Source organism: Atta colombica, unplaced genomic scaffold (genome assembly GCF_001594045.1).
Source record: "Atta colombica isolate Treedump-2 unplaced genomic scaffold, Acol1.0 scaffold150, whole genome shotgun sequence".
Lineage (NCBI taxonomy): Eukaryota > Metazoa > Arthropoda > Insecta > Hymenoptera > Formicidae > Atta > Atta colombica.
This window is the reverse complement of record NW_017259240.1, coordinates 1567132-1582684: the sequence shown is the minus strand read 5'-3', so window position 1 is coordinate 1582684 and position 15553 is coordinate 1567132. Positions and strand designations below refer to the sequence as shown.

At 30.5% G+C, this 15553-nt stretch overlaps 2 protein-coding genes across 2 annotated transcripts in view; one reads left to right on the top strand and one right to left on the bottom strand.

The window, feature by feature from the left end:
- Nucleotides 1-1431: 1431 nt before the first annotated feature.
- LOC108685352 (trifunctional enzyme subunit alpha, mitochondrial) lies at nt 1432-11115 on the bottom strand. The gene is made up of 11 exons (XM_018190101.1): nt 11040-11115; nt 8235-8344; nt 7872-8144; nt 7174-7424; nt 6666-7049; nt 6420-6590; nt 6124-6346; nt 5689-5898; nt 5293-5491; nt 2191-2393; nt 1432-2114 (listed from the first exon to the last, which is right to left on the bottom strand). The coding sequence occupies exons 1-11, from the start codon at nt 11113-11115 to the stop codon at nt 1911-1913; spliced, it is 2304 nt and encodes a 767-aa protein (XP_018045590.1). The 3' UTR covers nt 1432-1910.
- A 3576-nt stretch (nt 11116-14691) lies between these two features.
- The window catches only part of LOC108685298 (run domain Beclin-1-interacting and cysteine-rich domain-containing protein), a 5817-nt gene continuing 4955 nt past the window's right edge, over nt 14692-15553 (top strand). Inside the window, 2 exon segments of the mRNA XM_018190019.1 lie at nt 14692-14892; nt 15428-15553. Of these exon segments, the coding sequence (XP_018045508.1) occupies nt 14692-14892; nt 15428-15553 (327 nt within the window).

Below are 15553 nucleotides of genomic sequence, written 5' to 3'. Positions count from 1 at the left end.
AGTTTTATATATTTTTATATATTTTTTATATATTTTACAAAAGTATGACATTTTATTAAAAAGAAAAAACAAAATTGATTTAAATCTCAGAAATGTCTTCATTAACAGAAAAAGTGTATAATGTTGAAATTATTAAAATTATGCAACTTTTGTTGCATAATTTTATAAAAAATTGTTACATATAACAACAATTTTTATAAAACATATAATTTATAGTTTATCAGGATTGTATACCCTGATTTATACAATTTATACAATTATAAATATAACAATTCATTGAAAATTAATTTGCTTCATAAATTATCATTTATAATAATTATTCAATGTTATGTTTTGAAAACATCTATAGTGATGTTATTAAATCTTTTTATACCATAAAGAATTGTGGAAATTTACTGAAAGATTTAATTAGAAATAACGAGGTAATTAATATAAACATAAAACGTATCTAATTTATGCTCCAGAATCGACTGGAAGAAATGATATCGACATAAACAAGAGTGCAACATCTCTTGACTGTTGCATCAAGCTAAATATTTCCATTCCTACATTACGTCTGCATGCGCGGAAGTTAATATTAATTATTGAACTGGTTTATTGGATTTTTTAAAAATAAAATCAGGGCAATTAATGGATCGACACGCACAAAAAAATGAACAATTTTTTGCTTCATAATCACATAGTTAGATTAAAAATTTCGAAATTGTGAATTAATAGATGAAATTTCAAAGATAAATCATATATAATTACGAATTATAATTATGCTTAAGAGGATTATTGAAGAATGTTAAACTTTTTATTCTTCACATAATAATGTAGACAATTTAGTCTATTAAAAAATAATAAAAAAAACATTCAGACTCTTAGAAACTCTCAGTTTAATATATAAACTCTTTATTTCTAATTTGCAAAAATAGATATACAATTGTTGTCACTTCGCCTAATTAATAATTTGTAAAGGCGTTTATAAAGATATCAAATATTTGCGGCATATAAAATTCTCGAAATTAATAAATGCACGAGTCTATCTACAATGTGTTCGCGGTTGTTGGGCGTGGAACATGTAAATACCAAATCCAAAAATATATGATATTCTAGAAGTGACGATTTCAGAGCATTATGTATGTCACGCATAGCTCCTTCCATTTGACCTGCACGTGGAATCACGTCATATTGTATCTCACTTGAATAAAATTATGCTGAAGCTGCATTTCTATTAATGTTTTCTTTTTTATTTCAATAATGAATTTTTTCCTTACGGAAATATTAATAAGAAATAATATATTATTAAAAAATTGATATATTATTAACTTTAGGACTTCGCACATGAGAGTGTGAATTCGAGTGAAAATTTCAAGTTAATATTATTGAAAACTTCTTATTTAAATCTTTGTATCTATTTTAGAATTTAATAAACAGAATTGAATTGTTTGACTGATTTTATAATTTCGACGTTATCTGATATTTGATATTTTGTTAGAAAATAATTCATTAAAAAATATATGTACATTTCCACCAGAGTTAAAATTATCCGCGGCTAAAAAAGACTCTCTGAAAGAACTAAGCCAAATGTTTACAAAAATGTAGTGTGTAGTCCTACATATAAATTTGCTTGTAAATTGTTTATGTTTATACTATTACAATGGCTAAAAAAATATCTTTTTGATGAATAGAAGATGATACATTTTTTTTCAGTTAAGAACACGAAGTAGTCTTTCAACAAATTAATACATTCGAGATGTAACAAATATAAAATAATCTAATCTGAATTGCAGGCTAACATAAGTTTAATCTTTGCACCTATTTCGAGGTGCTTGCTTTCTTTCTCTAAGCCTCAAGTGAACAAATATAATACAGTTCTCGAATGAACATTAATGAAGACATGCTGATAATGAATTTATATCGAACTTTTACTTTGGATAGAATTTTCGCTTAGAATCAGTCGCCATATCGCGTAATAATTGGCACGGTTTGAAGGAGTCACCGTAGTGACTTTGGAATTCTTCCATTTTCTTAACGAGTCGAAGGGCGCCGTATGCATCTACCCAACGGAATGGACCACCTGAGAATGGTGGGAAGCCCAGGCCGAACACAGCTCCCACATCGCCCTCCAACTGAAATATAAACAATTATTAAATAACGCAAAGAGCAAAAAAATATAATCAATGAGGATGAAGTACATTAACTTACGGGATTAGCTAAAATATTTTCTTCCAAGCACAATACAGCTTCGTTGATGAATCGTGAGACCAGCCTCATCTGACGATCCTCATCAGACGTACTACCCTTAGGTTCGAGTTTATACTTTTTCAGAATGTCCATTGCACCAATATTTACATCTCTGTTTTTGGAGTCATTTTCGTACACAAATATACCTTTTCCAGACTTGCGTCCTAAAATTTAAAAAATAAAATACATTTTCCTAAAATCTAGTAGAAATTTTTGTAAGGCTCTTCCCAAGCCCACGTACAGTACTTGCCCTATTTCAGATCAGGTGCCTTAATAGGACTACTAATAGGGTAACGCCCCATATCAAATGGCCCTGATTAGGGAGTATAGGGTATGCCCTAGTTGGGAATTTTTCATTTGGACCTGATCAGGAAGTGATAAGATATGCTTTAGTCTTTCTCTACTGATTAGGACCGATCAGATAACGTGATTAGAGCCCGGACGTTCGTACGTGCCGCGTTGGAGCGAGTAGGAGTTATATAGAAAGAAGCAGGTAGGAGCATGTGACGCAAACAAACCTATAGTCTTTCGAATAAGTTAAAATTGATTAAAATCTCGAAATTACAGGGATTCTCTTAAAAATTAAAAGTCCAATTTTTACATGCAATTCTACATAACTTAATACATAAAAGGTCTTTCACAAACATGATTCTAGGATTGTTCTATAAATTCTATAAATTCTATTGTTAAAAAATGGTCACACACACTCTTTGTGTGAAGAAAATCAAAAATATGCATCATGCTTCTTCTTTTTGTGTAACTTTATTACAATTATATAATTATTAGAGATATTAGGGCTTTCACAGTTAGCTTCCACAACGTTTTCAACTTTATCCTCGATAAAAATTGTTTAGTTTTGTAGACTCAGACGTGAATGAATGTTAAATCTTTTCATCTGTACTATTTCTTTCTAAATTATTCTCATTCCCTCTCATTTTCAGCTCTTAGAGCATTTTCATTTGCAATAGTCCCAATGTTCATTTGTAAAATTTGTAAAAGTTGTAAAAGTTCTCTTGTTCTACTAACCTCGGCGAAATTGCATCATCTATCCAAAAAAAGACATTTTTATATACGGGGTGTCCTATTTTATATTTGATAGTAGTGAAATATAAAATTGGATACTCTATATAATGAAGTCTCAAAAATAAATATGTAAACAAAATAAAAATGCTAAACAATATAGGGAAGAGTTGTCGAATGCTTACTGGTCGCCTAAATCATACCTCATCAATATTTTATATTATTACTTAATATAAGTAACATTTAATAACAATAATATAAATTACATGAATTGATGTAATGGGAGAGTAACAGAAGCGTAAACGAAACTCCTAGAAGGTGAAAATTGGAACAATGAAATGTAAAAGAAGCATAAAATGTTTCTTTTACATTTTACATAAGATGTACATCTTAGTTTGATCTGACGTAAATCCGACTTTCGTTTCAGAAACTGTTAAGACATTCCTTAGTAAGGCCTAAGTCAAACTTTCCTGCTCAGGCGCAAGTTGGCATAGCTTAATATGGTGCATATTACTTAGTAAGTCAAGCATTCTGTAATAAGACATGCCTGCGCGTTTCCTGCTCAGATGTAAATTGAGCATATCGTGATACGGCATGTCTCTGAATTCTCCCTTATCAGGTCCACATGATATGTCAAGTTGACCGGATCCAATTTTCTACTTGACTAGTTTTAGCATGACTTAATACTTTTATAGATATTTATTTCTTCTGTTATTATCAATTTATGTGAAACATCAGCAAAATAATTAATCTATTGCATTCTCTTTTTTTACAAGGGCAAGTCAATAAATTTTTAGAAAAACATAGTGAAACACATTTTTTTTGATCAATTCATTTTTATTTCCCAACATAGTCTCCTTTCAGTTCAATATACTTGATCCAATGATTCTCCAGCTTTTTCAAGCCGTCCGAATATGATTTGTCCAACTCTTTAAAATAAGCCTCTGTTTCGGCGATGAGCTGCTCTTTGGTGGTGAATCTCTTTCCTTCGAATCATTTCTTCTTTGAAAACAGGAAATAGTCGCAGAGGATTAAATCTGGCGAATATGTTGGATGAGGAAGCAATTCATAGCGAAATTCGTTGAATTTGGCCATCAGTGTCGGGTGAACTCATGCATTGTCTTGATAGAAGAGCACTTTTTTCTTCGCCAAATAGGGATGTTTTTCTTTAAAATATTGTTGAAATGGTTCAATAAGGCTGCGTAGTAATTGTCATTGATCGTTTGCTTCGAAAGTAATCGATATGAATTATACCGCGTGCATCCCAAAAAACTGTGGCCACTTTTCCAGCCGACTTTATGGCCTTTTTCGGAACTGATTTTAGTGAAATCCATTGTTGTGACTGTTTCCTTCGTCTCGGGTGTGAAGTACGGGATCTATGTTTCTTCCACAGTAATGAATTGATGTAGAAATTCATCATTACGTTGAAACATCTCCAAATATTTTTTTGAAATCGTCACACGGTTGCGCTTATGGTCTACAGTGAGCAAACGCGGCATCCATTTTGCCGATAGCTTTTTCATATCTAATTGTTCGTGCAAAATTGAAATCACTGTGATATGCCTGTAGCCTCACAAACTCGCGCACTTTCACTCATCGATCAAAACAATATCGTGAACTTTATCGATGATTTCTGGCTTAGCAGCCTCAATTGGAACGTTCCGAACGAGGTGCATCATATGTGGCTGTATGACCAGCCATATATAATTCATTCACCCAATTGTATATAGTTGTAAACACTGGTGCAGATGTGCTATGAACATTATCCAACTCGGTTTTGATTTCTTTCGGCGTTAAATCTTTCATATGTAGATGTTTGATCACTGAACGAAACACGTTTTTTTCCATTTTGTAAAAAATACAAAATTGATCGTTTTAATCGTCTATAGAAATGAAACTACGCGATGAATTCCGCTCAAAATTTGACAGTAATTAGCTGAGAGATGCTACTTGTCAAAAAGTAATGTGATATGACACTGCGAGTGCCCTCTGACAGATTTTCTAAGAACTTACTGACTTGTCGTGTTACGACAAAAATCTTACCGAGGAAACCAGCTTTGACCATATCGGCGAAAATATTTATGTTGTCTCCTCCTTTAAAGCGATCACCATAAGCCTTCAAGAGATCAACACTGATATGAGAACCTACATCGATGCCAACTTCGTCGGACAAAGTGGCTAAGCCGACAGGAAAGCCGAATTTCTTTGTTAATCTGTCTAACTGCACTGGATCTACACCTTCCTATTGAATAGATTGTATCATGTTTATATTTGCGATTTGTATTGGAAAGAAGAATGTCAACATGATTGTGACATTATTATAGAATAAGATCAATTGTTCTAATAATTATAATATCAATTCGAAATATTTAGATGTTTAACAGAAATATTGTGTATTTCATAATTTCTATAAAAGATAATTACTCCAATAACTCTTACCTGCATTAGCCTAGTTGCTTCTGTCATCATACAGGAAAGTATTCTTGTGGTATAAAATCCAGGACAATCACCGACTATGATGACAGTCTTACTCTGTTTCAAACCAACATCTATAGCGGTTTTGATTGTCTCTTCCGATGTTCCTTTGTGTGTTATAATTTCTAACAACTGCATTTTGTCGACGGGAGAGAAATAGTGCATTCCAATCACCTATAAAAAAATATGTCTTGTAGCTCATCCATGTATATATTTATAAATGCTACTATTATAATAAATTGCTATACAAAATTAAATGGCATTTAATTAATCACATATATTCTTCTTAATTATAATTTAATTTCAAAAATTAAATATTTTATATAATAATAATAATATTTATTAAATGCCATTATAGCTTAAGATTACATATTTATTAATTATTATTATGGATTTTACTTTGTCAGGACGACTGCTACCAGCAGCAATTTTTGTGATAGGAATAGCGGAGGTATTGGTCGCGATGATGCAATGATTCGGCACTACTGCTTCAATTTCTTTCAAGACTCTGTGCTTGATAGCAATGTCTTCGAAGACAGCCTCAATCACTACGTCCGTATCCTTGAAGGAGTTGTAATTTAACGTCGCGTCAAGATGGGACAAATATTTGTCCTTTTCGATACTATGTAGAAAATTTACGTTAAAAAAATCAGTGTTTTAATGTGTAGTTTTTTTTTTATAAAAGAGATGCAAACTTAGAGATTCGTTTACGCTTCACAGCGCCATCCAGGCCTTTTTGAATCTGATTTACGCCACGATATAATCCAGCATCATTGGTATCCTTCATAACGACATTGAAGCCTTTGTCAATACTGACCTGGACGATACCTGCGCCCATTAAACCAGCTCCAATTACAGCAATTTTTCTGCATAAATTAAATAGCAATAGATTAATATCGACTTAATTATTTTAATTATGCTCGAGTTACTAAAAGACATACTTGACTGCACTCTTAGGCGGCCCAAAACGATTTTTCTTGCATGCTGTCTGGCCAAAGAACAAACTGGTAAGACCTTTACATTCCGGAGTAACTGCTAGCTGACCGAATCCTTTAGCCTCAGCATCAAATCCGGCAGAAGGACCCTTATCCAAACCGATCCTCACTACTTCTAGAATTTTAAGCGGAGCTGGATATAAACCATTCGTCATTTTCATCACTTGCGCCTTCGCTTTCTTAAACACCTGATCCTTGACAAAATTGATGGATAGAATCTGTTGCGTTATCTTATCTATAAGAGATTTCGGACCGCGTTCAATTTTCAATCTTCCATTTGCGAGATCTTGCGCGGCTTTCACTGCGGTTTCTTCTAGGTATCTCATCGTACTGAAAAATGAAATTTGATTTTTAAATGCACAATATAATTTAAATAATTTTGATGCACAGCATCATTAAAACTTTTTTTTTTTAGAGAAATAGGTATTATGGTGGTAGTTAAGTATATGTTTACTTTTCTTCGGGTGATTGGATTCCCGGTCCAAGGCGATTTACAACGATATCTACTAGGCCAAGTTTCTTCGCTTTGTCCGGTTGAATATTTTTACCGGTGAGTATTGCATCCAAAGCAGTAGGAAGGGAAATTAGTTGAGGTAGGCGCTGAGTACCACCGCCGCCAGGAAGGAGTCCGATCTTTACTTCCGGTAATCCTAATTTAGTTCGCTTATCATTAACGGCTAATCTATAATGACACGCTAATGCGACCTGTATAAAATAATTAATGTAATTAATAATTTTATTGTTTCGATTTTCTTTATTTTCCAGTTTTAGCTAACCATCTTTAATTTTAAAATTAATAATCATGTTATATATATATAAAACAAATAATATTTATTATTCACAAATTATAATTTTCCGACGATAAGTTTTAATGATATGCTTCAATATACTTAATTCTTATCAGCCGCAGAAATAACATAATTTTTACAACATTATACATTTCTGCGGAGGATTTAATAATCGAAACGTACCGTTGAAACTTATTGTCGGAAAATTATAATTTATTAATAATAAATATTATTTGTTATACCTAACTATAGCTCGTTTAATTGATCTGGATTTACTATTTATTAATTTTGTTGTAAGTTATACAAGTGAAAAGAATTGATATTATGTTGCAATACTTTTAATTTCTTCTTAAAGATAAGTTACCTCTAATCCTCCACCGAGACATGGACCGTAAATAGCAGCGACAATTGGCTTTTTACTATTCGCTATTAGATCCAGAATTTTGTGACCCTCTTTCGCTATCTGATAACCAGCTTCTGCATCCGGAATAGTTTGTAACCAAGTAATGTCTGCACCAACTATGAAATTATCTGGTTTTCCACTAATTAATACTGCTGAATTTACTAGAGTATTCGATTGAATTTCATTCAGTAATTCTGCTATTTCCGCCATTAGTTCCTTGTTTAAGGTATTTACCTATATTAACAATAAATAAAATAGAGATCTATGTTAGCACCATGTTTAGTGCATCAAAATTGTATACTACTGCAAATTATTGTATATTACTTTGGCATTTGGTGAATCTATGGTGATAACTGCTACATCGCCAACGGTTTTGTATTTAAAATATTTCTTATTTGTTTCAGTTGCTAGTGTTCTCGTAAATTGTTGCAAACCTACATAAAAATATGAAAAATAAGTAATTAAATATAATATAAAGAAATGAAATAAGATACAAGATAATTTCATTATAATAAAAGAGAGAATTTCATCTAATAAACTTTTTTTTAACTTTAAAATAATAACTTAAAATAATAATTTTTGTGATATTTATTATAAACTATATTCCTCTAATTTTTTTATATTGAGATATATAATTTACATTATTTATGTTGATAAAGTCTTATATATAATTGTATTATCCTGCAATCACTATTTGAATATCTACAAAAACAAATATCTACCTAAAGCTACATAAACGCATGTATATCTCATTATATTTTAACTACTCAAAACATTGAATATGGATTTTACCAATGTTGGACAATTCATTTCATTCATGATAACTTAAAAAAATTTCAATCTGAAAATTCATTTATACATATAATCTGATCAACTACTGGTTCCAATAACAGTTTGATATACTTTTTTTGAACATGTTTATTATAAATATTTTCTTTTAATTATATTTTTTTATATTTTTGGCTATTTAGTCTTTAAATCAATATTGCTTTTATTTCAAAGGGCAAGGAAAACAAATCATCATTTAATTTTTCCATTATCACTTTTATCTGCATTTGTATATGAAGTGTAGAAAATAATCTCGGAATTTTTCGATGATTAAAAAAATTTTTCGATTCAAACATTAAAAACTAATAAACGTCAATTATTTGAATCTAACTTCTACTTCGACATTAGGTCAATGTTTATAAAATTACACGATTTTAATACATAAAATTTAATAATCTGGAATTATACGTATATTTACAAAAACAGATGCAGAAAACCTAATTTTTTTTTAATATTAAAAAACGTGCACAATTAATTTCGACATAATATTTCTGCAAAATAAGCGATATGGCGAATCATATTTGCTATAGAAAGAGATTATTCAATTTAATTAAGAAAAATTTTTTAATTGTATAATATTAGAAACATAAATGTACTTATAAAAATGCGTAATTATTCATAAATTATAATGTAGAAATCTTCCAACATGAAGTTTTATATATTCAGCATAGTTAATTTAAAATTGTTAAGTCAAATGGCTTTCAGAATGCATATTAATCGATCTTTCAGAAATGTTCGTCGAGCGATTGAAAAATAATATGTCGAATAACATATTCTTTTTTATTTCTTTTTAATATGTTTTGTTAATTATATTCAACGTCACATTAATTATATTCTTGAAAGAAAATGAGTTATAAAATATTTACACTTCAAATTGAATTTGTCTTTTTTGACAAATATTATTTAGAAATTTTACTCTGACAAAACTGTAGCATTATGAATCCTCTTAATACAATTATTAAAAAATTGTCATTAATTCATGTCATTATTGTGCTATATTTTCATAATTCGCTTATCAAAATAAGTAGCATAAAATATTCTATGAATGTTCTTGCAAAATACAAATGTCTTTAAGTTTGGAATATTTGAATCGAATGATCTGTAAATGTATATAGAATATTAAAAATTCATATAGTGTTACAAAAAGAACATTAACAATTAAAACAATTATATAAGATTCTAACGAATATAAATTCAAATAGTAAGTAAACAATAAGTATCAAGTCGCTAGGAGTTCTTTTGTTAAATACAAACAATGTCGATAGAGATAAAATAATATGTTTCAATTCTTAATTTAATATTGTCATGTCCTTAATATTACATACAGATTAAATATTAAATTATCGATAAGATTTTTTCTAAATAAAAAATGTCAATTTATTATAATTTGAATGAAGACGTACATAGTAAGTTCTTCTTTACATTTGATTGTCAACTTGAAGCAAAATTAACTATTTAGCGATTGAGTCTCTCAGAACATTATTGGAATATTAATTCAAATTGTAATTCAAATGAAACAGTGTGATATGAAGATAAGCGATATATAAATTATGTAAAAGAAAACAAAAGCCAGTTATTTCTACAATGAATACAATTTATGTTGGAATCCTTTTTCAATTATTTACTTAAATAATTGAGTTCTAGGACATCATTTCGAACAATTCATTCGAATCAAGTTCAAACTTTCGTACTTTGGACTTTTCGGTCCAAAGTACAAAAGTGTAACATGAGATCACGTAATATATGTTTGTGTATCTGTCTCCATGTTTTAAAGCAAATATAGCGAAGTATTCCTCAAAATAACATAACTTTCGGTTGCCGATGCCAGTTGTCGAAAGTTAGCGCTATTCGACCTTAGTTCTCTCTTTCTCCGATCATGAGAGCAAAGGTCGAACACCGGCACACTTATCGGCATCTTGCCCGATCTGACACATCCATCTATGTATTCAGTATTAGGAACAAAATTCAATCAGTTACTCTGATTCTCTTTCGTAACTTCACGATGCTCCCTAACGAATAAATCGCGTCTTGGAGCCGATATAAATTATTCGCCATTGCCATTCATAATCTTAAGTAAATATCCGTTTAATCCAGATTGCTGCTTGAGATTGTTCAACCTTCTTTCTTTTGATACTCTCTCTCTCTCTCTCTCTCTCTTTCGCGTTTTACGTGACTCTTAAATGACATTTGGACGTCGATTCAGAAGAACGCAATTATCTCATGGCTCGAGTAAAACTCAAGATTTGTTGATCTAAACTCCTTTTTTCGATAGCTTCCACTGCAAAGTGGACACGTAATCACCTGTGCATTTGAAAGCGGAACTCGCGTTGGCGCGGGAGCAGCGCGCCAGGGCGCCGAATAGCCTGCAGCTCGCCATAATTTCGGTTGATCAAGTCGGACGGGCACTCACTCTCATCGAGAGAAACGTAATCTCAGAAAATCCACGAGTCACGCACGACACCGCGTGCGATACTCTGTCGTGTTTAGTCGTGTTGTGCTTCTCGTCTTATTTGTGAACGCTGTCGTCGCTATATCGCTTGTGTGATGTTTATACGCTACATACAGTGTACTGTGTAACTTTGAGAGTGGGGGGAGGAGCAAGGGAGGGGGAACATTCGAGATAATATCGATCGATAAGGAATCGCGACCCTCGCAATTTTAATTCTGTTCAGTGTTGCCTATTTGAAAGTTATCTTCATTTAATTTTCTCAATGTTAGCGGATGTTAATTTGGATATTTCTTTGTATTTTTTCCAAAAAGTCTCCCTATAAGTTTCCCAAAAGTTCTCTATAATCTCTTTTTATATATCTTTTTACTCCAAAAAAATCTCTCAATGAAAAGAAAAAAATCTTCAAATTTAGAGAAAAATCTCTCAATCTCTGACGACAGTGATTCTGCGTTTCGATTAAATGCAATAAATTATGCCGTATAATGTAATTTTTTTCGACTCTACGAACAGAATAATAAATTTAAGTTGTTCTTTTTTGAATAAAGTAAAAAAATTCTTTTTATATATTTTAGAAATAATAATGAGAGATTTTTACGTGGAAAAAAAAGAATATTAAATTTTAATAAACATTTATTTGAATTCTTCTAAGTAAATTTATTAATTAATTTTAATGAAAAGAAAGAAACCTTTTTAAACTGATTCTTTCATCGATCATAATCGATCGAATATCTCGATATTCTTGAACACACTTTTATATGCTCACACACATGGGTGGATTATCTGGCTCGCGCGGACTTTGTTCCTGAGTTATTAATTCGTCATTTATGTAGCTTGTATTAATATAAATTAATATAAATTAATATAAATAATATTTTTTTCGTTTTTTTTCGTTTTATGATGTTTGCTAATAAATGCTATAATAAACATAATTGGCACGATAATTACAAATTATATAATTACACTATATATACAATTTATTTAAATGATTTTTTTAGCTTGAATTGATTTAATTTAAATTAATTAAATTGTTATTCCTTGCCTGATCTAACTGATTTAAATATTTATTATATATCTCATGCGTTCCCTATTATATAAGAGCTATGAATATCATTAAGGTCAACTTTCTATGAAGATGTTTAGATAACTGACGCTAAGAACTAACTGCAATGTGAAATGAGATCGATATGTATAATATGTACATTTAACACTTTATTATTATTAAATTATGTTGAATTGGTTGAAATTATAATTGCAAGATGATATTCATGTATAGTTATTTCCTGTTGTTATTTTGAAAAGTTTAAAATATAATATAATATAATATATATACATATACAATATGAGATAATATAATGTTATAATATAATATAGAAAATTAAATAAAATATTATTAGAAATTAATTAAAATAATAATTATATTAAAAATTAATTATTAACTATTATATTATAGATAAAAAAAATTCTATAGAAATGAGAAAAATATACAATTTGCGATGTGCAATTGATGTACACTATTTTTAAATAAAATTATTTTCTATTATATCAAATATATTTATCTCATTATTCTGTGTGCCGTATAATATGAGAGTTTACTATTTCTTTATCTGATTATATTTTCTTGATAGATTATATTATGTTTTCAAATAAATTTTTATTTAATTCTCATATCTAAAAAATTTTTTAAATCATAATTCTTACAAAATTTTAGTTAGTTCCATCTTTTAATTAGTTATTCTCCGATTATATTTGTCAATTTAAAAAAAATTGAATTTTTATGTCGTTAAATTTTTTGAATGTACTTGCCAACATAAAACTTGTCGACCATTGATAATCATTTTTGCCGATAATAAATTTCGAAAAGTATCTATAAATGATACTGGCGATATCGATAACTCACAATCGACTGTATTGGAATTGCTTCCATTCAGTAGTAAGTTTCATTATCGAACCGCCCATCTGTATATCATGTATATATAGTTACGAGTGTAAACAGCAATTCTGAACTACATGATAACTCATCGCAAAGCTCATCGCGATTATTCAACATCAAAGGTTTGTTTTCTGTTCGTGCACGAGGATTGCACTAGAACTGAACTGAATTGAACTAGCAATCCAGAACTGATGAGTGTAACCGTGCAGGCAAGGAATAAAAAACGTTTTAGTGCAAGATAAAAATGGCGTCCCATATTGTTTACATAGAAGTATTATTAGATTCGTGTGACGAAAATGAATGCAATTCTATTAAAGACAATTCTTAATTAAAAATAATGATGACACAAAAATGTTTTTATATGTAGGTTTGCTGTTATTTATATATATTTATTATTTTATCATTCATAAATTCTCGAATTATTATTTAGAAAACACCTTTCAATTTTAATAAAATTATGCTCATTTGTCGCATTTTTGCATAAAACGAAAGAATCTGGCAGTAAAATGTCTAGGCCCGCAAACCGAGATATTAAGCGTTAAAATTGATGACATTGTGGTTAGAAAATCTGTCACATCGATTTAATGCAGCATTGTGTATTTTAGTTTGTATTTATTTAGAATTATTACTTCACCTCCGATTTTAATTAGATTCGATGCATTTTCAAAACGAAAGCCTGCTCTATTCTAAGATCTGTTTTCTATGGCTGAACTAAGGTCTGTTTTCTGTGGGTGAACTAGTATTTCACTTTTAGAATTTAAAGTGAGATAGATATATGTTTGATATCTGTCGAAAGCGAAATAAAAAGAGTTCTAGAGCAGTCTAGTGCAGGAATTGTTTGCACTGACTCTAGATGTATGGTTTGTTTTCTATTTTTGCATTAGACTGTTCTAGAACTCTCTTTCTCGCTTTAAACAAATATCAAATGTATATTTATCTCATTTTAAGTTCCAAAAGTGAAATACTAGTTCAGTTACAGAAAACAAACCTCTAATGCAGCCAGTACAGTGAACTCGTGCATTGAGTTCTGTTACACTGAAACAAAAAACACCGTCGCTGACGCCATTTTGGGAACAGAAAACGTTTTAGTGTACACTTTTTGAACTAGTGCAGGAACAGAAAACCTCAAGTTGCATACACGAGTGCAAACCACTGCAAGCGGGAGTTACCCGCCCATTGCTGGTTTATCGCGTCGCATGTTGTCGATTACGGCAAGCGGTTATCACGTAAAAGTGCGTAATCCGTGTTTGGTTATTAATAAATGACGGTGAACTCTGGTAAAAGTTACTGTGACAGCAACTTTTGCTCCTCATTTAGGCGTAAATATCTACTTGAATCGGTCTAATAACTCTGCTCCACGTTTATTTATACTTGCACAATCAAGATGAATTAATTTACTTATAAAAAGTCTTGTGTGTCTTTGACAGAGAAAATAAACATGAGCAAAAATCATTTTACATCGAAGGCTATATCGCTTTTGTGGTAAAGCCTGTCTTTGCCTTTTTGTTGTCATAGTCGATTACGAGGTAAGCAGAGAATTTAAGACAGATTGTATTTATAAATGAAAAGTACTGATGATTTTGCTGCCGGCAGGCATGTCTGAGAATATTCACAACAAGGAGCAATGGCAGCTTCTCCACAGTCTTCGATCTACTGTAGAAGGTCTGCTGATCGATGGGATGTCCAATGTATGGAATGTTTATGGTGGTCTGAATCGGCTGCACAGTGTAATGGAACAGATATTCAAGCATGGCTGTCGCATATTTGATCCTAATGTTAGTTGAGTTTCTCGCTCCCAAAGTTTATTAAAAATATCTTTAAATTTCTAATTGTTACGATGTGTAATAATCTGTTACACATTATACTGTGGACTGCAAAAAACTTTTTTCAAAATTAACTGGAACCAAAGTAGGTTTCTTATAGATTTTGGATCATCGAATCTGAATTCGTAAATCATTTTGTTTTATCACATCTGATTTTTTTAGATAATCGAGAAAAACAATGGAAAATTGTAGAGAGCCAAAATATATACATGCTACAAAATTTAGGATGCTTAATGAATTATAAAATTTGTTTGCATTCTTATATATTGACTTTTTTTTATATTGACTTTTTATATATTAACATACACATAGCTATCTGGACATTATCGTAACTAGTGAGTCTTCTGATAAAGGAGAGAGCTCTATTATCTGAACTATTCAGTTATCAGAATGCCTTGTCCCTCGACATGTTCTCAGAATTCTACTATATATGAAAAAATTTTTCATATGAATATACAAATCTTATATTGTGAACAAATTTTATAAGGGTGAACCGGATTGTTGGATATTCATTCAAGGACTGAATTGGCTTCAACCATCTTTGGCGACCTCACCAATATTGTCAGAAAATGAGGATTATTTATGCAATTTACCAGTTAGGATAACATCTAAG

Coding starts and splice junctions, on each gene's coding strand:
- LOC108685352 (XM_018190101.1), bottom strand. CDS start 11,115: ATGGCGAGCTGCAGGCTATTCGGCGCCCTGGCGCGCTGCTCCCGCGCC. Junction 7,050..7,173: donor ATCCAATCACCCGAAGAAAA/GTAAACATATAC, acceptor TTCATTTTTCAG/TACGATGAGATACCTAGAAG. Junction 2,394..5,292: donor GGTCAAAGCTGGTTTCCTCG/GTAAGATTTTTG, acceptor TTTAAATTTTAG/GACGCAAGTCTGGAAAAGGT.